This window comes from Nothoprocta perdicaria, unplaced genomic scaffold (assembly GCF_003342845.1).
Source record: "Nothoprocta perdicaria isolate Ctin4 unplaced genomic scaffold, notPer1 scaffold_55, whole genome shotgun sequence".
NCBI classification, from domain to species: domain Eukaryota; kingdom Metazoa; phylum Chordata; class Aves; order Tinamiformes; family Tinamidae; genus Nothoprocta; species Nothoprocta perdicaria.
In genome coordinates, this window is record NW_020455810.1 from 1,031,693 (window position 1) to 1,052,773 (window position 21,081).

Here is a 21,081-nt window from a genome sequence, read left to right on the forward strand (position 1 = left end):
AGCAGTGGAGTGAAATAATGATTTTAAATCTAACAGTAAAATAATTTAAGATGATCATTTCTGGTGCCTAAATAGGAAAAGTGCAGCCAGATTGTGTTCAAACTAGTAGCAGCTTCCACAGCACACAGTGTCCCTCCTAAATAAAGTCTGCCTTAGTTTTTATTCTCCCGAGAACAACTGCAATAAGCTTCATTACTCAGAACAACATTTAATGGCCTTCAAAGGACGTGTTGCCTGGAAGGGGTCACTGCTTGAAGCCCACGGCTACCACCTGGACCAGGGCAGGATTCCCAACGTTTCCCTCTCCAGCAGCAACACTAAGGTTACCCAAGTTATATACCTACTAAAACGGTAGCAGAATTGAGGCCCAAATTAATTTGTAATGCAACAAATGAGTGTGGCAAGCACACAGCAACAGAAGGCACCGTGGGGCTTCCTGTGGATTCACAGATTTTAAGTCCTCCTACATGCATAAATAAGCAATTAAGAAGATTAAACGTATTGATCTGCAAAGCCTACTCCTCACCGTGCAACAGCAGGTAAAAAGGGGCACACAATGACAGGAGAAACAGGAACAGCTAATAAAAACCCATTTTCAATTTAGCCATTAAAAATAATTGTTCCAGACTTGCTGTGGTGAAAGCTCTGCAAGACTTATTGCACGCTCCACAGCCTGTAACATGTACACCACACTGTGTGAATGACATTTAAATATCAGCCTTACCGAGCTTATTAACCAGATAAAAAATAGCTTGTAGCACTTGGACAACATAGGATGTGCTACTGATAAAAAAAAAAAAAAATATTCAAGATGGGTACCATGCAAACAGGATGCATAGGTCATGTATAGGCCTGACCTTTCTTTATCTCAAAGGTTATTGTTATTTGGCAGCTCCCTGTGCAGGTCAGCAGAGAAAAGCTCCTCTGGAGGAGGATTCAGAGATGGAATCTGATTTAAGCTCTAACACAGGAAAATTTTGTTCTTTTCTTTCTTTTCCTCTTTCCACTTAAAATACGAGAGCTGAAGAACTGAAGCTCAGGAGGGTGAAATTCACTGCCGTGCACGTTCCCTGCACTCTTACATACACCTCATAGGGTAGGCGAGGCCTTCAGGCAGGTGTGCGTGTTATCTCACTTCACAGAAAAGGGAAACTCAGAAGTCTAGCAGAAGGCCAGCAGCAGGAGAGAAACAAAGTCTTTCAAAATGCAGGATGGTTCCTCTACCTGCTGAGCTGCAATGTTTTCTGAATTTTAGCTATGCTAAATAAAACCATTTCTAGTTTAAGATATTATTAGGCCAGAAAGAGTGATTTAAAAAAAATGACCAAGAACTATGTTTCCTGGAGAAACAGTAATTTGCACATAAAAATGGGAAAGAAAAAAGGAATAAAGAAAAAAAGGAAGGAGCCTTGTTGCAGTATTTCTGACATACTAAAAGCCGCAGGAGAAAAAGAATCATAAGCTTTGAGGCTAGGGCCCCGTTGCTAGTTGGTACCACAGAAAATTAAAGCAACAAAAAAATCTCCATACCTCAACTACATAGCCCAGGTCTCGTACATAATCTCGCTCTGTTTCCACTAATTCCTGTAAGACATAGCTAAAATGGAAAGAAAATGGTATTTCAATAAAAAAATTAAACGTTTTTTTAAAATGCAACACAACACTTAATGCATCTGCAATCACACATGTTTGGTAAGTGGAGCTGAGAACGAAGAATTAATGCAAGCCCTTTCCAAGCAAGATGTTTCTTTAACTTTGGAACCAGAGCACTCTCACTTCTGTTTATCAGAGTCAGATGTTCTCCTACATTTGTCATTAAAATTAAACATTCTGCTGTTGTTTAAAATAAAATGTTATTATGTGTCTGGTCAAGAGAAAAAAAATGCATGAGACTCTTAAGTTTATGAACTGAGAATTATTTCTTCCCAGACATTTAAATACTTCTTGAAACCAGACATGTTTTGGTTCTACCATGGTAACAGTCCACTACTACATACAAAAATTACGAGTCCATAAGGGAATGGAGTGGGGGAACAGGACAAGAAGAAATATCAGTTTTCTGATGCCTAATAGCCCTCTGAATATTTAAAAATCAGCACCTCTCTCCGCAATAGTCGAGTGACACACAAAAAAACCTGAGTATAGAGATGACTAAAATTAAAAGTTACAAGAAATCGAAATTGCAGCTAGCATTTGAGAAAATATCTTTTTGCATAAGGCAACTGCATGCTTGACACTTAACACAATCCCATCACAGTTTCTTGCTGGATAGTTCTATAGACAGGACAGTTTCTAATATTCATTTTATCTTTGCAGAACATATGCAAAAACCAGAGTGAAAACGTGGTCTTACTGTCGTCTTTTTAAGGAGCTGGATTTCCTTTCTTCCATCTCATCTATGGGTGACGAGGAGGAGAGAAGGGAGTTGTCTGAAGGGTTGAAGGATGGACTGCTGCTGTCACCTTGATCTACCAACAAGGAACTTGGACGGTCCTCAAGGGCCTGGGAAGATATTTGAGAATGACATCAAAAATGGCTCATTCCCCCTTCATTCACATACAGCTGGAAACAGGGCCCTATGGAAGGGCAAGTTCTGCAGTCTGGCAAGGGAGGTCTCAAGCTCCCAAGAAGCCATCAGCATCTTGCCTATTCAGGACTATTTAGGACCTCGAAAACAGCGAATTTAAAACAGACCAGTTTTGTGACTAGGATTTCAGCACCTCCACAATGGAAGCTACACCTCTGTATGTCCTTGTCATACAAGCCCTTCCCAATGCGAGTTACTTTTGATAATAAATGGGACCTCTTTAGAGGAGATACTTTGGATGTTACGTTTTTGTCACAACAAAAGTTACATTTTGCCACACACTTTATCATAAACAGATACTGATTTGGTGAAGACAATACTAGATTTTTACACAGTCAATGTTGCTTTTAAGCTCCATGGTAAGTCAGATGCTCAGAAAGAGTCCCCATGCCCTACATGGGGCAGATGGCCTTCATGGGCTACGGGCCATCCCGAGTACAGGCTACATAATCTTCTGCTTGACAAACAGGTGCTACAGCCATGGAGAATATGAAGAAGCTTCTGTGAAGTATTTACGGGTCCTCTTCAATTCATAACCATAGGCTGGGACTGAGCTGCAGTTACGCATCATATTTTCCCCAAATGTTACAGCAGGACACATTTACCTCACCAGGGTGGGGTTCAGCTGTAATATTTTTCCCCCCTCTCTTCACAAGAATTAAAAACTCAATAACAATCTGACATAAAGAGATGGACTAAAACCCAAGACAAGCTGACCTTTGGCCAGAAGTGCAAAATGAAAACATCCCCACCAGGGACTATCCGCAGGGATCGTTGAGCTAAATCCACTGCGAGGCTGCCTGAAGGACATGTGGACTATCAAACTTTTCATTAGGAAAGGGCTGCTTTGAATTTTTCTGTAGATGACTTCTTGCTCATTCTTCTGGTGCATTGGAAGTAGAAAACAAAGGTAAACCTCCACAAGAACATAATCTTCTTGCAGCAATGCAGGCCAAGTTTATTCTTTGGAATGGGAATCCAAGTTTCTTATTTAAAAACTCAAAGCTGCTTTAATCAAGGAAGGGCCTGGTAAGCCTAAGTCTCTGGTTACGTGGGGTTGCCACTTTGCAGCTCTGTAGAGTTTTCACTGTTGCACTGCACACTTATTACTAGGCCCAACATGGTCCATGCAGCAAGAGGCCGACTAAAAGTATAGTGAGAAGGATGGATTTATTTCATGCAATTATCCTATGCACCCTATTCTGATGGTCGTCAAGGACTGTCTTCAGGAATATGGAAGCTTTCAAACATTGAAACTGAAACTTTAAAAAGCAGACACAAACCACTTCTACTTTGTATGTTTGCAAACACTGCAAAGCAAGGAAGGAGCAGCTAATGTACAAAATGCTCCTTGATACATTTTTGCCTTGCCATGTTGCCTATAGCACTGGCCCACAACCCACATGCCAAAACACTCATGCCATCTATTTTACTGGTAAGGTCTGCAAGATTTACAGTAAATTTAGCTTCAAAATTTCTTCTAACAAAGTCATATCATTCAAATCTGAGTAACTATGGCCCTGTGCTTAGTGTTCGTGGCAGCAGTAGTACACAAAGGCATCTTTCCCTTTCTTCTCTCCCATATTTGTTGTTTCCCCCTCCCTACACAGCCATCTACTCCACAGGCATTTTCACAAGAGCGTAGGTACAGTGGCCGGCATGCAACACCAGACGATGACTTCTGAGACAAGACATCCGGCTTCAAAAGCCAAAGGCACGTGTGCAGGACAAGCACAAGCCTATCTGCTGAAGTCAGGGCTTTCAGACACCTCGTGCCTCTGCCAGCCTTACCATTTTACTTTTGACGAGCTCTTCAATGGCACTGACCAGTTCTGCAGCGCTGGGTGTCTCGGAGCTGGTCGGCCGCACCAGTAATCGGGAAGACGTCTGCACAGGGACAGAAAGGCAGGAGAATCATGGAATCAGCCTGGAGCTTGCCCAAGGATCAAGGGTCAATACCTCCTTGTATTGGACAAGGAGGACAGTCAATACCTGTCACTTTAACGTAACGCTAAGATCAAGCCCCAGCCAGCTTACACAACTGGATTTGAAATTTTAGGTAACCCCCACAAAAAAAATGTATGTTCAAAGATCTGATCGTGTTCTGTTAAATCCACTGGGATAAAAAAAAAATATATCCAGTTTCTACATGGATTAGAAGTCAAGGAAATATCTGTCAGCTCGCCTGTTACAATAATGCCTGACAAACAGCTATAAAAATGGCCTGACTGACTGGACAGCAGGCCAGTGGCTACTAAAAACGGCTGACTGGATGGGCAGCAAATAGTTATTTGTTTTGCTCGTTAAACAAAGAAGCAACTGCAGAAAAAATCAAAGGGAACCAAGACAGTTAAAATACAGTAGGAAACAACTACTAGCTAACAAAAAGTATGCAACTAACTCAGGAGCATCTACTTTTCTAAAGCAGCTGGACTACACTGCCCAGATTCAGAGGGGAAATTGAGCTCACCATTCTTTGTGCCATCCATTTTCCCCAAAGGTATGTGTAGAATACAGAAGGTCTCTGGCCTCACAAGCTATAAAATGCCAGTTTATAGATACAACTGGAGGTAAAAAGGTGTTCAACAGCAAAGGATCCCAGGAGAGGACCATTCAATTCAGCACCAGTAATTTGCAAACACAGAAAGGTTTGCACATTACGTTTATCATTTAATAACTGTGAAGTGGAAACAGGGTGTAATATGAGCCCTACTTCATATTACAAGCAGCACAGTGAACATCACACAGGGCAGAGTAAGCTGTCCTGCAAATGTTTCCAACAGCTTGAACAAGGAAATGGCACGTACAATGACTTCACACAGGAGGTTCTGCCCAAATCAAGGGTGGGTGTTGCAAGGCTCCCCATGACTCAATTAAGGAGAAAAAAAAAAAAATAGGACACAGGTTTCAGACGTTTCAGTTTGCCTTGTATTTGCCTTATGCAGAAAGGAAAATAGGGGGGTGGGTAGGCAAAGGAAACAGAGAAAAACTTAAATGGCAAGATAGGGGAACTGAGCCAAAGCAGAGATGGAACACGAGTCGACACAACGCTGCGTCAGAGTTAACAGAAAGAGAGAACAAAAAAACAAAAATAATTAGTTGCACATTAATATAACTGATATTGAAACTTTAGTACTGCTTATCAAAAAGTAAATGCAAAGAACTTGTAAACTGCCATCAAGTGCAAATCCATGAGGAGTGCAATGGTTCTACTGAACACAGGAATGCACACTGTGCAAATGAGTTCCTATGGGACAAAATGGTCATGTTATTTAGTGATATTTGACAAATTAACATGGCCTAGCACATGGTATTTGCATGCACACCAAAACCTGAGCAATCCCACAGCTCCTGTGTCTCTTAGGCAAGCTCATGCTCCTCATTTGGATGTGAAAGTACGGTTTTCTTTCACTTTGGATGTACAGCTAAATGCAGCCTTACAAAATATTGGCAGGGTTGCGATCCAGTCCTGGCCGAGGTCGCTCCCTCCTGTCACTGCTGACGGGAGCACACAGGCCGTGCCAGGCAGTGCACCCTGAGTGCCAGGCCAAGCAGCTATACGTGCATATTGATCACACCATAGAGACGGTGAAGGGAGAGCAGGGGAAGCCCAGCCCACTGCCCCTCTTTGGGATGATCTGCTCCGGGAGCAAAGGCAGCGCCTCCCCAGAGGCAGAGGGGAACGGGTGCAGGGAATCCGTGCTCTCTGGGTGTGTGGGGAGCTGCCCGGCTGCATGGAGCCCAGAAGGCCTCGCAAGGAAGCAGGAATTGGGGTGAGGAGCAGCCAAGGCCCTGTGGCCACAGGGAGCCGGAGACGACCCCGCAGAGCCAAGGAAGAGCGGCCCAAGAAACCACGGAGCACAGCAGGAATGTGAGGAGGGCTCCACCCAGCAGGCAGACAGCAGGGGACTTGTCCTCCAGCCTTGCATTAATGAGTAACTCCATGCACAGAGCCAGCCGAGCCCTCCCTGGCGAAACCTGGCTCCGGCGCTGGGCCTTCGCCTTCCCGTGAAGCGGGAGGTGCTGTGCCGGGTGGCGGCCCTCGGCGTGTGGGCATCAGGAAGCCCAGGCAGACGCGGAGGCCGCGGCACAACGGGACCTTTCTGCCTCCCAGCACACAGCAGGGCAGACACCAGAGCACAGCCCTGCGCCTCACCACAGTCACAGCTCACATATTTGGAAAACCTCGGTACAGTAATTACTGCCCCCATTTTTAACTCATTTCTTTAAAGTCTTTTCTACAGTGCAGTGGAAGCTAAAAACTGTCCCACTGTGTTTTTACCGGTGTGGGTACAGGCTGATCTTTCAAGAAGTGACATTAGAAGCTAATGGGGGTGAAGGCTACTCGAAGGCTCCTAACTCAATGGTCCCAGGGGTCTGACTTTGCCCCAGAAATGCACAAGCGAGTGGACAGACACTGACCCACAAGCATATTCCTTCACAAGACTCTTCTTGTTCTGTGAGAAGAACTAGAAAAGTGATTTTCACATGGAGATTTTTAATAAGGTTTTCTATCAACCTTTTATACCCTGAAGAGATATGCAAATATGGCAGCTTATCAATAGAAATTTAAACATGTTTTCACCAACATCAGTTGTATTCTCTTTCTAAACCTTCAACACAGATTATAATTTTCTAGCAGTAAAATAGTCTCTCAATTCTGAAGATAGACAAGACTTTCAAAAGTCTTTTTTTTTGCCTTGTTTCAGGAATACTTCCCAATATATTAGCCCACGAACTCATGCATTACATATTTCCAGTTCAGAAGACACGTAGGAAATAAATACACATAAAGGATGAAAGCCAGACATTTTGATTCTAGGAGTGACAGTTTCAGGGATGAGTGAGATTCCCACTAAAAGACAGTGGGAGAAAGGAGAAAAAAAAGTCATCAAGATAAGCCAAAACTGTCAAAAACATCTGCCCCAAACCTGTGGGTAACCACCCACAAATTCAGTAACAATGAGCTCATGTTAGAGATTACAGTGGCTTAAAATTTTAATGAGCAAAATGGGGAGAAAATAAGTATGTATTTGCTGTGAAGTTGCATTCTAAAACTTTTAAAATCCCCCATTTCCAGGTTGAATATTGAAAAAAAAATCCTCTCACTGTATGAATATCAAAGTGTAAGGAAACATTTTATACATAAGTAGGGTCTTCTTCACACAGTTACTCCCTATATCCAGACTTTAACTACACTTTGCAAATTTTTACTCTCCAATTCGACGTAGCTTTGTTTGTCGGACTCGCTTTATTGGGATACTGAACTGCTAGCACACTTACAGAGTCAAAGCAGTTTTGTTGCTATAAAAAAAAAAGCAAAAAACTTAAGAGTCAACGTGAACAGCTCGTTCTGCTCACATATGTGCACAGAGTAGTTTTTCCTCCTCAGAAGTGAGTGGAACAGAAATTGAAAGGTCTAATGAATAGTCTATGATCTAAAAAGGTCTCCAAGGAACAACAGCTAATTTCTCTGGCTATATCCTTGCTGATATATCCTTTAACTTAAATGCTCAAAGGTATGATCGTAAAACAAAAATTAAATCACTAACTATGGCACCTGCTAAACAGATGTCGAACAGGATCGCATGCACATGGTTGCCCATTTTAAAGCGTTTCTTTAAAGAGTTCTGCGTTCGTGCAGTTAAAACAGAGATGCATTTAATTCACAATCTGTCCACAGCAAATCCTTAGCAAAATGTCTGAAGTCATTATTCCTTTCTACACTTACTATTTCTATCTATCATAAAGGTGTATTGCCTACATTACAGAGAGTTCTGGAAACATCAGAAAGACTTGGGGGAAGAGCAACGTGGAACCCTTCCCTGCTTTGCCTCCTACCTTGTCGTCCTGTGAGTCAGGCTGGAGCAGACTGTGCTGCTGAATGGCCATGGGAGGCGGCAGGGGCACAGCATCCGCTCCCTCTTCACCTTCCTCCTCTCCACAGCTCTGCATGCCTGAAGAGGATGACTTGGAGAGAGTGCCACTGCTCAGCCCCTCGTTCCGACCTCTCTGCAAAGAAAAGCAAAACATTCAAAGCTCTGTTGCCTCCTCAGCAGCGCAAAGCTGGTTAACTAGGAGCTTGTCTGAAACAGATCTGTCCTGTAGATTCATCTTTTTGCTGGCAAGCTGAGATGATCCTTCTCAATCTATGAAAAACAGATGCCAAAAAGGGCTTTTATTCTTTTTTTTTCTCTCCCTATGTTTGGTAAAAGCAGATGGATTGAGATACTAAGAACCAAGCATTCCATTTGAAATGTACTCCAGGGAAGTGTTATCAAAGCAGTGCTTGCATGCCAACTTCAGCTTGGTAAAATACAAGCTGTATTCTTCTCACCTAGAAATGTAAGAACTTTGCATCTGAAATACCACAGCTCCTAGTAAAATGTTTGAAGGCTATAAAAAGCTATTACAACACGAAGGATTTTGACAATCATCCTTGCTGAATTTGGCCTCTCCACCATTTAAAATAAGGTAAGCAGATTGCTTGTATCAAAATAGTTTTGAAAGGCAGCTTTACCAACACAAGGAACTATGACTTCCACTACCCACAGCTTAATATAACAGACCTTAAAGGATAATCTTACCACCTTTAAAGGAATAAATAGCCTTGTTTTTTTCTTCTCGCTCACTTTAAGGCAGGAGCCTTAGTTCCTTCCCTACTCAGAACTGCAGAATAAGGGATATTTCCAAAACACACACTGCAGCTGCACCGTGCAGTGGGGTTGCTTTCTACAACCTGACATTCAAGGACAGAGGCAAATGTTCTTTCCCAAACCACATCTCCCACTTCACCGTCTTGCCAAGCCTCTGGTCTGTTCTCCTCCTACTTACACAATAGGACTTCACCGTTTCCAAGTTTGCAGCAAAACATGCTAGGAACAAGGGAAAAAAGTAAAAAAAAAAAGAAAAATAATTGGCCATCTGAGACCAGTTTTCTGTACAATAACCATCAAAACCAGTAGCCTGATTTGGGTCCAGTAGAAAGGAATGACGGTGTGGTGCCCAGGTGATTGCACCCTTGGAAGCAGCAGGACACTGTTCATTTCAACCTGAGCTACAGGTTCCTAACAGGAAAGTTTGGCTTCCCTTGTGCCTAACTGGATGCAGGCTCTGCTCATACATGGGCTCCAGACTTAGGAGGACATGTGAATTTGTGGGATAAGGGGAAACCTTCAGTAGATGTCTGCGGTGGCAAATCTGCAATAGCTCACCGTTTCCTTCCCTCTAATGAAAACTGACATGTTTATTATTTAACTGCTGGCAGCCACCCTTTCATTTTAAGGGTCAGTAATATTTCTGTGCTCTAGCTCTTGCTTAAGGCAGAAAAAAACCAGTTTTAAGCAGTTAATTAGCTTTCCTTGAATTGATCCAGATCTACGAGCAAGAGAAAAAAGGGAAACACCACCGACTTGGCTCTTCCCTAAACATGAACCACCTTCATTCACAAGGCCACCTCTTTTCAGTGGAATAAAGGCTTGAGCCAGAGAAGGGCAACTTCCTCTCCCACTTCTGTTCTTAAACGAGAGTTCCTTCTCCAGTGAACTTCTACTAAAACTCTCAGTACTGAAGGGCACATCCTATGCCTGGCAGAGGATGTAAGCAGAGAACAGCAGTCACCCAGTATAAATAATGTGTCATATTCCATTTAGTCCCATCTGCTGCAGAGTCAGCTGAGCAGGCAGCCTTCACTTGACCACATTTAGCTGCAGCAGAGCCACAAAACAAGCCTTTCTCTAGGTTTGATATCCAAAGGCATAACCTGATAGCACGTCCCATGGAACGTCCCACCAGGAAGTTACCCTGGACTGGGTGAGAGAGGCTGAGTGAGCTGAGTGAGCTGGGCCTTTTTTCTCTGGAGAAGAGACGGCTCAGAGGGGATATGATTAATATGTATAAGTTCAGGAAGGGAGAATGCAGGGAGGAAGGGGACAGGCTGTTCTCACTGGTGGCCAGCGATAGGACGAGGGGTAATGGCCACAAGCTGAAGCATAAGAAGTTCCGTCTCCAGGTGAGGAGCAACTTCTTTACTGTTAGGGTAACAGAGCAGTGGAACAGGCTGCCCAGGGAGGTTGTGGAGTCTCCTACTCTGGAGGTCTTCAAAACCCGCCTGGATGCCACCCTGTGCCACATGCTGTAGGTGTGCCTGCTTGAGCAGGAAGGTTGGACTAGATGATCTGTAGAGGTCCCTTCCAACCTTAAATATTCTGAAATATTCTGAAATATTCTGACACCTACCTCTTCAACAGTTTCATCCTGTGGGGTGGCTGCGCTGTCATCAGAGTCCTTCTGCGAGCCCGCGTCCGCACTTTTGCGGACCTCCCTGCTCTTCTTATGCTTGTGGGCCAGTTTCTTGACGTGCCCGTCTGCCTTCCCACTGCTGAGACGCCTCACGGGGCTCGTCAGCCACTTCCTCAAGGTGTTTCCAGGGCGCTTGGGGCCCGGGGAGCTCTGCGTCCCGATCATGTGGGGCTGCAGCGACGTCACTGATGCGGGAGGGCTGGCATCATTGCTGGAGACGGACAGCGAGTCTGGCAAAACAAACAGAAGGGAACATTTAAATAGGGAAATACTGAGAAGCAAAAAAGCAAGACAAGGAAAACGCACAGTAATAACCCATTGGGGTAGGACCCCACGTCAGGGCTCCCCAGTATGAGAGAAAGGTGAAGCCACTGGAGCCAGCCCAGCAGAGGGTCACTAGGACAATGAAGGGACTGGAACATTTCTCATACAAGCAGAGGTTGAGAGAACTTAAGACTGTTCAGCCTGGAGAAGAGAAAGGCCAACTAAGGAGGGTGGGTCTCGTCAGTGCATTTAGGTATCTGAAGGGAAGGTGTCAAGAGAAAGGGGCCAGATCCTTTTCAGTGGTGCCCAGTGACAGGACGAGAAGCAACAAACACAACCTGAAACACAGGAAATTCTGTCTGAACATAAGGAAAAACTTATTTACTGTGAGAGTGACTGAGATTGGAACAGGTTACCCAAAAACGTGGCATCTCCTTCCCTGGAGATGGTCACAGTCTTTCAGCACAAGGTCCCGGGCAATGGGTGACTCTGCTGGAGCACAGGGGTTGAAATAGATGATCTTTAAGGGACTATTCCAGCCTCAACTCTCCTGTGCTTCGTTAAGTAGCTGCTCATACCTCCTGACCCAAATATATATCGATCTGTGGCACTGTTGCCACAGTGGAGCAGAAATTCAATATGTCACTTTCTCGAGCCTCAGGATCAGCAGTATTTCTTTGCGTGACAATTCTGAAATTCTGCAGTTAAACAAAGGATATTTTGCCCAGGGAGGTTGTGGAGTCTCCTACTCTGGAGGTCTTCAAAACCCACCTGGATGCCGCCCTGTGCCACATGCTCTAGGTGTGCCTGCTTGAGCAGGAAGGTTGGACTAGATGATCTGTAGAGGTCCCTTCCAACCTTAAATATTCTGAAATATTCAGAAATATACTTCTCCCTAGCCACAGTGGGCCTGAGGTCAGTATTATTTCCCCACTGCAGCTCCTGTCACTTGGATAGGACGCTTACGATAACAACCCACTGGGTCAGCTATTGCTAGGCTGTATATATTTTCCTCAGTCCTCAATCCAATGCAGTACCTTTTACCTAGCAAGACACTTCCTCAATACACAATGTTTTAGGCACGTTCAGTTAACACCACTCCTGTGAACACCATCCACCATTAGCGTTTTAATTTAAAAGGCCCTGCTGCTTTGTCAAGCATGCTTTTTTCCTCTGTGTTGGCGCTATCGCAGAGAGATTAGTTTATATAAGGAAGACATAAATAACGTTTTGTTGAATCCTCCTACTGCTGGGAGTTAAATGCAGCTTCCACATTCCTCCTTGGAGCGTGACGCAGCTCCCCGTTTCGCAGTGCCCTTCCATAGAGGTGGTCAGGGCCAACGGGGTTGAGCTGGGGCAGGACAGGGCAGCGGAGGGGCTGGTCTGGGGGCAGCAGCCAGCGCTGCCGGTGCCGAGGGCCGCGGCTCCCTGTGGGACTGCAGAGGCTGCTGTGGGGCACGTGGGGCATGCAGGACACGGAATGGGAAAGTAACAAGGCTTGTTACTTTTCCAAGCTGTTCCAAAGAGGCTTATCTCAAAGACTGCAAACTACCGAGAAAAAGGAATGACAATATTAACATCCTTCCACTGGGATGCAGATTTGCGGCCTGCCTATCAAACTGGCTGCCAGCATTTTTCTTTGTTTTAATACAGTACAAACTTCTCCGTTTTGGGTGTACGCCCATGACAACCCTTTGGCTCCCACGCGACAGCCTCCTGCAAGCTGCGCTGTGCGGATGAGCGCGGCCAGGGCAGCAGCAGCAGCTCCCGCCGCTCCCCGAGACACGAGGGGCCTGCGGGGGAGCGCAGCCTGCGGCCCAGCGGGGCCGCCGCCAGCCCGGGCGCGAACCCACAGGATCTGCCCCCTCGGCACGGCCTCAACTGTGCCGCACGAGGCGCAGCTGCCTTCCCGCGACACCGCGCATCTGCCCTCAAGGCCTTAATGAGGGTCTGTTATAAAAAAGCAGAATAACAACCACGCTACTCAGCTTCGTCTCTAAATCCTGGGCAACTGGGGCTCCAGGATTATCCCTCTTTTCTCTTGGTCAACCAGGGGACATAAGGAAGCCACTAATCACCTACAACAACAGTTTCCAACTTGCCACTTGAGGACATCCCAGTCCCATGGATGGGCTCCTTAGGCTCCTTAGTAGCTACGTGAGAAGAGCAAGACTACCAGCCATCGGCACCAGCTTTTGCTTTTTAAACGCAGTGGTCTGCTCATTAAAATACTTCTCAGTTGTGTGCAAGCCCTTCCTAGGGATTCAAGTGATCTTCCATAAAACCTCTGTAGGAAGGCAGTTTAACTGCCCTCTAGCCCAGATCAGCTTTACCTTTGCTGAACAATGCATCCTTTAATTTCTTTTTTTTGATTTCAGAAATCAAATTTTCAAAAATCAATATATGGGCATTGCAATAAATGTTTTCCTGCTAGTGAAGGACAGAAAAGCAGAAAGCAGTGCTGGTGTTCACGGAAATAAGTTGCTTCAAACACAAACTAATTGCTCTGCTTTAAAGACTCCCAAGCTAGACGATGTTATAATTGCTCAGCCAAGTTTATCTTGCATTTGCATGTATTTTTAAGTGATGATCCAGACAAATCCCTTCTACAAACAAAAGAGCCCTTTTTCTTGTTTATAAAAGACATGCAGTTACCAAGCCTTCACACTGATGTTCCCTATGTTCTGCCCATTCCTTATTTTTTCTAGCTGTTGTGTTCTCCCTTCCACAGTTACTCCTTCTCAAGAAAAAGAGCAGTTTGTGGTAACTCGTTGCTTTAGTTTCAAATAAGCTGGCTCATCTCTGGCCATCTAAAATACCTACAAACTAATATTTTTTTTCTTCCCAATCCACGTGAGGCGATGACCCACCTCCTCAGCTCTCCTCCATCCTCTCAAGAGCCAGCATTTACGGGCTACCCACTTCCCCACCAAACTCAGCGACGCCGAGCAGAGAGGCCTCAAACGGTGGGAGGAGAGCAAAGCTGGGGCCCTGCGCCCACGCCTGCCCCCAGACCAAGGAGGGCAACAGCCCGTGGGCTCCCGAGGAGGGAAGGGAGCCGCAGAAAACCCGCGCGCTCCATGGCAGCGCGAGGGGAGCTCGGAGAGGACACGACGCGCGCGGGGCCTGCTCTGCGGCCCTAGCTTTCCCACCGCGGGCAGCTGGAAATCGCATCCGCTCATCTCGCCGGCACCCCTCCAGGGGAAGCACTTCTGAGGTTTTATTGAGCCTTTGGGGAATCCTCAGAAGTGGACAATGTATAAGGAGTATTCCGAAGTGAGAGTCCTATTGCCCTTTGCTCGTGTTCTCCCTCGCTTGTTATCTTTTCAGGAAAAGGGAAAAAAAAAGAAAAAGAAAGGATCCTTTGAACATGCACGCACTGTGGGAAAGGGGAAAGCTTCAAGTCAATAAAAACACTGCACTGCTGTATATGCATAAGTTTCAACATCGGATTTTATAACAAAAAAAACATCAGAAAAATAATCATTTGTGTTAACCCGAACGGGGGGTCCCACCCCAGCTCGTGGGAGCAGCGCTCCCTCCCACACGCTCCCTCAGCAGGGCGCTTCTCCAAAGCAAGGGCTAGAGCAGCGGGGCCCATCCTGGACAATCCTGGGCGCTCCCACGCTGGAGCGGTGGCGCCGCGAGAGGCCGGTGCCGGCGCCAATCCATCCATCCATCCTTCTCCCGCACGGACACTTCCAAGGGCGCACACAGCCCTTCCCAGGGAGAGAGGTCACACAGGTGCGCCTCATTCCCCCCTTGCCCCACAAATACATCCCACATTTTTCCATATAGCTCAGTTTGATTGATCACCCTGCTTGGGAATGTTTACACCCCCGTTGGCCTCATTTCCTTTAGGGCTACAGAGCAAATTGTTTTTCGAGGGTTGCTCAAGAATATTTTATCGCTATAACAGGCTGCGAGGAAAACAGTCTTCAAAATTAAAGCAAGAGCAGCACGGGCTTTTCAGAACAGCACAGATGGATTAAATTTGGGGTATGCTAACCCCAACCGTGCTTGCAGTACAGTAAACTTGCTAGCGAGTCTCGGATTCCCTTTTAGAAGCAGATAAATGCAGCAGATGGGCAGCCCCAAACGCAGCATCACTCAGAGCTTCAGCAGTGCAGAAAGAAACCATCCCCTTCAATAAAAGTCACTCTCCACTGAAGCACAGTTACTCCCGCAGCTTCATAATTCCATGACATATTCTTAAGACCTTAATGATTTGGCTTTGCTTTATAATTCACGGCCCCAATAAGAAGAGCAGGCATCTCATTTCCACTGCTTTTCAGAGCAAAGCCACAGATGTTGGTGAGCGGGTGAGGCCGGCGTTTCCCCCAGAGCCCATCAATACATTTGGGGGGCTGGAAGAGCCGGCGCCCGCAGCCCGGGCTCTGACCCCCCCAAACCGGCAGATAAAGTTACCTCCAGTGAACAGGCAAATTCTTCAGACTTGAAGGGAAATGAGGAGGCTCGTTCTGCTCTCAGCTTTCCCAACACCAGAAACACGCACATCTGTGACTAATAAACCATTTTTTTTCCCCTCTAAAAAATAAATCAGCCGTATTGAGCTAGTTGATGACTTGAAAGACTCTGCTTTGTATTAACTATTTCCATATTGCAGATTTCAGAGTTTTAGTATCTACAGGAAAGCAAGAGGCTACGAAAATCCCACTTACCTAGGGAACAAACGGAGTCTGCACGGTGCCTTCTCTGCACCATTTAAATGCTGCGGCACCAAAAATAAAGCGTTTTGCTCTCTCCTGGGTGATGAAACAGGCATGGGAGACAGAACGAAGCAATCCCTGACAGGCCGGTCCCTTGCTGTCCCCCAGGGCCACAACAGTCACACGCTGCAAACACTCAGCTCATCGGGTGTTTATCTGCAGCAAGTACCTTAAAAACGTGTGGGGACCAAAGCCATCCCCTGATTCAGGAAAAAGGGGACACGGTCTTTGCTGTTGTGCTTCCTTGCGACTTCAGTATATAAATTGGAAACAGCTACTGCTCTGTGATCTCCCAAGCCCACATCCAGCTAGAGACACACGCTCCAAGCAGAGCCAAGCTAACACACCACCAGAAAAAGCAAAAATTGTTTGCAAGGTCTCACAGCAGAAGCCCACAAAACTCTACCTGAGGAGAGCGTCCGTATTTAGCCCTTAGACGAGGCTGGGAAAGCTTGGAGGAGGGAAGGCTTCTCTTAGTCATGGACTTGCACCCACACAGCCTCTGTCTCCGGGCGGCTTTTGGAGAAGGAGGCAACCAAGGTGCCGTGCCCGAGACCATGCAGAACTTGGGCACGCAGCAAGGAATTTATTTCTCTCCTGCTGAGTATCCTCTTCAGATTACCCGCACTGAATATTTTGTGCAAACCAATACTGGAATACACATCAAAGGACATTAGATGTGCTTCAGCTTTGACAAGCCACAATAGAAGCGGCTACAATTTAAGGACAATGCAGCTTTGTTTTTATTGGGCTCGCAGATGTGGAATTTCCCCCGTGCTCTTTGGGAGGCACGAGTTTCGCTTATGATATAAAGAGAGTCCAATGACTTTCAGGAAAATGATTAAAAAGAAAACTATCACAAAATGTAACAATGTTATTATTCAATACGTACAGAATATAACTCAATCACACTCATTCTGAGTGGAAAAAAACACACTCAATATTAATTTCTTTTCAGTAAGTCTTTCTTGCCTTTTATTTCAAGCCATGCACTATGCTGAAATATATTTTGTAACATTTTCAGTGTGTGTGGATAGGTGAAAAGAGGAAGGTGAAATTCCTCAGCCTGACCTCCCAGATTAACTAGTTACCTGTATTCATCGTGGCTGACACGAACACCCTTCCAGAGCACCCGGGGGCTACATGCAGCCAAACAGCCTCCCAAGTCATTAAAAGCTGAATGTGTTAATGTCAAATACACTGTCGCTCTAAGCTTGGGGCTACAGGCAGATTCTCCTCATGCGAATGAGACAGCGAGCAGCCCCACAAAGCTGGTTGCAATTAATCCAGCCCCAGGAGGGAGGCTGTCATCCCCTAACTTCCAGGGATCTTACTGAAATCAAGGAGACACCTAACATACATATTTGCAATAGCGCAAGGAAGGAACGAAGAAAACCTCTGACCAAGTGAAAAGGATCATAATGTGCATGAATTAGAAAACTATCATAGAAAACTATGTGCCTGAAAGGTTTAATATATTTTTATCTTAGTAATGTTTCATGATTCTTACTTTTTTTTTTTTGAATATTCTTCCCTACATTGTACTCAGTTGAAAATTAAGGTCTTATATTTGAACTCTACTAATTCCACACATGTCACTGTTTGCACACAGAGAGATACAAACATGTCGTTTAGCTATAAGCTAAACACCAACAAAATTTAGAGGCAAAAAATCCTCCTCTCATGATTGCTGGACAGTTTTTTTTTTTTTTTTTTTTTTTTTTTTTTTTTTTTTTTACTTTTTTTTAAAAAGAAAACAGGAAAAAGGCATGATTCTGTGCCAGTTAAAATACCCATCACTTGCCCGGGCAACCAGAAATTTCTGTTCGCGTTCGCTGGAATTCAGACCACAGGGATTCATCAACCCAAATCTCAACCTTGCATATTATACAAAGGAAAGGCAGCTCTATAGAAGGCGACAGGGGAGTTAGTGGAGCATTTTGGTCTTTCCAGTAAGTTGTAAATTCTCTTCAGAGAAGAAACATTCCGTGTCACCAGCAGTATTACAAGTTGCTTTATTCAGACTCAGTTTCACAGTCTGTGAAAACCAAAAGCCTTCCAGAGACTCACCTCAGCCCCCTCACGTGCAGCTTGCATTTTAACGAGCCTTGTCTTGATCTCCTGGATCAATTCTCTGGGTCACCTGCTATGGAACCTGGGACAGCTCCATGCTCATGCCTGGCAGGACACGTCGAGGACGGATGTCAGCTCCAGTCCAGATCCTCCTGCACTTGACTCCAGGAAAGGCCGCGAACAAGCCAGCCTCTCACTTCATCTCTGTGCTCATCATTTCACTGTGCTTATCTCCCCCTAGAAGTAATGCTGAGGAGGCATTTCTACAAACCCCAAATCGTACAGGGGCTTGCAAGCTCTTACCAAGAGCTAACAAACAGAAGATCATGTTATAAATTTCAGTTGTCTCCTTGCCACGTGCCATCTCCAGGTAATTTCTGTGGGCTACCTTAGGCCACCAGTAACCGTCTTTGAACACTGGCTTCTAAAATCAGCCTTTCACTGAGATGCTTCGTGAAGTCTCAGCTATGCATTTTAGAGCCTTATTGCCAAATGACATGTACTTTGAAATGTTGTTTTTATGTGCTTTTCCCCCTCGCTCAGACTCCCTCCATGGGTCATCTTTTAACTATTTTCAGAAAAAAAAAAACAGATCAGAAAAATGGCAAATGTATGTCCCATCCATTCCTTTCTCTAAAAAACGAGGAAGCAGCAGGAGCTGAGTCCTGGAAGCTGCTCTGGTCTGAGCACAGCTCAGCTGCCCTGAGCTCAAAGTAGCGCAGACAGAGATGCCCACAGCCTCTTCCCTCACCTGCTCCCCATGAACGCTGCTGTGTCCCCATGCAGGACAGGACACTGCATGGGGACATATGCCAGCCCAGGGAGCTGCTACATGGCACAGGGCAACCACGAAGCACCGGGAGCTGCCAGCACCAGCTTCCAACCACCCCAGGCCTGTGGGGAGCAGGGAGGCCTGAGACAGCCCAGAAGGAACCAGGGAGGACAGAATTCCGGCCTGCAGCCCAAGACGGCTGCTGACAAACCGCTTGTCTCGCTGGATGTGACCTGCTTTTGAAGAGCTGTGCTGTGCGACGCTCGCTGCAACGATGCAGCTCCCTTGTGGCTACAAGAGTTACTTGCCACACACTGCCAAGAACCACTATTTATACAAAACGATGAACTGCTGTGATAAGCAGTTTCAGCTTTTATCAACAATACATTCCATATTTATCCAAGTTGTGGGCTTTTATTGTCTGCTCCTTTAATTTGTGCTGTGAAATACTTTTCCTTCTAAAACGGATGAAATTAAGTGCCCGCTATATAAACATAGTTAGGAAGTAGCAACTTGCCTGATGTACTGTGCATACCACTCCAGAAGGGGAAGATATGAACAGACAGATATGCAACAAGAACATCCATATCAATAGAGATAACAGAATAGCTCACCAAAAGCAAAACGACGCCTTCAGCAAGGCTCAGCTATAGAGCAAAGCGGAGCAAGACAAGGGGGAGGGAAGGGGGGAAGAGAAGCAAGGCTGCAGGAACTGCATTAGCAAGAACCGTGATCTCAGCCATCGGTAAGAGCAACAAATGCTGTGCTGCCCTGTGCCGTGCAGCCCCACGCTGCAAAATCCCCCAAAAGAAGGGTTTTGTCCTTTGCAGATTTTAAAACATCCTCCACCACTCCAACAGGAAGGCTGCATATCAACTGTGTTATTGCAAGAGAAAGTTTGAGCAGGTCTGACCTCCACAGGGAGCATGGAGAGCACAGCTCTGTTAGCGCTCCTTTGAAATCAAGAACGCACTTGCAGATAGGAAGGAAATATACTTCCATCCACCCTAATATAAGCAATAAAAACAAACTTCACGACTGGAAATTTCAGAAAAGAATGATGCATAAGATCAGCAGAGCTGCTGAGCCAGAAGATTAAAAAAAAAAAGGAAAAAACTGCCCAAATGTAACCTCTGCCAGATATTTAAAAGTGAGTCTGGCTTTTAGCAAAGATGGAAGTAGATGCTGTTTATCATCTCTCTCTGCCAAAGGCATTAAAATATTTCAACACAAAATGAACTCCAGCAACGTTGGCAAAAATATTAAGAGAATACATGTGATAAGAGTCAATAACTGATGCTTTGAAACATAAAGGTTAGATATTGATCACGGTTAAGCACATCTCCAAGGATATTAGTAAAGATACCTGCACACAGGGAAACAACACACAGTGACCAAGGCGGTGTCCAGGCTTGAGATACAGGAGTGAATAACACAACAGAAATAATTTCATGCAATTAATACATTATTAGACTACTTGTACTAGAGGAACGTCCACACTGCTGCTGCTTTTTATCAAGCGCAGCTACGTGTTAACCTTAACACACACGCGAAACCAGCAACAAATTTAACAGTCTTAATTTTTCCCCTCATCCTCTTGATGCAAAGCAGAGGAGTCCATTAAAACAACCGGCGACTGTTTGGAGGCCCAGCTTTAGCAACAGCTGTGCAAACACACCCATCTCCAGGCAGGAACTCGGTCGCGACCTCAATAACAGCAGCCTCACAACACGCTGCTCTGCTCCAGGGCTATTGTAACAGCTCTGCCCTTTTTTTTTTTTTTTTTTTTTTTTTTTCCCAAATGTTTTACTGTTGCAGTCCTCAAAAAAATAAATGGAGAAGGCAATTAAGGGAGCTGGGGGGAATGTGGAAGAACTGCAGCCATGGAAGAGTCGTCTCCCAGGATGACTGCACGAGGGGGATGTTCCCTCCTTATCTAATCCTATCTGCAGGGAGGAAGGGGCCAAGCTCTTCTCAGTGGTGGCCAGTGACAGGACAAGGGGCAGTGGATACAAATTGCAACACAAGCAGTTCCATCTCCATGCGAGGAGGAACTTCTTCCCTGTGAGGGTGCCAGAGCCCTGGCACAGGCTGCTCAGGGAGGCTGGGGAGTCTCCTTCTCTGGAGATCTTCCAAACCAACCTGGATGCCACCCTGTGCCCCGTGCTCTAGGTGTCCCTGCTGGAGCAGGGGGTTGGACTAGATGATCCCTAGAGGTCCCTTCCAACCTCAGCCATTCTGGGATTCTGTGATTGTTGCAGGTGGTGTTGGCAGGTTGCACCGATGGCGGCCGCCCTCCGTGAGGCGGCGTCGAGCGCGAGCCGGGCCCACGAGGCCTGCGCGGCTGCCGGCAC

At 45.7% G+C, this 21,081-nt stretch overlaps 1 protein-coding gene across 2 annotated transcripts in view; it reads right to left on the reverse strand.

Moving 5' to 3' along the window:
* TRIO (trio Rho guanine nucleotide exchange factor) overlaps positions 1-21,081 on the reverse strand; it is a 165,151-nt gene that overhangs the window by 26,887 nt on the left and 117,183 nt on the right. For both annotated transcript variants that reach the window (XM_026048555.1, XM_026048556.1), the window contains exons 34-38: positions 10,826-11,118; positions 8,429-8,599; positions 4,379-4,474; positions 2,354-2,502; positions 1,531-1,597 (exon numbers count right to left, since the gene is read on the reverse strand). In XM_026048555.1, coding sequence (XP_025904340.1) covers positions 1,531-1,597; positions 2,354-2,502; positions 4,379-4,474; positions 8,429-8,599; positions 10,826-11,118 — 776 coding nt within the window. The remainder of the gene's footprint in view (positions 1-1,530; positions 1,598-2,353; positions 2,503-4,378; positions 4,475-8,428; positions 8,600-10,825; positions 11,119-21,081) is intronic.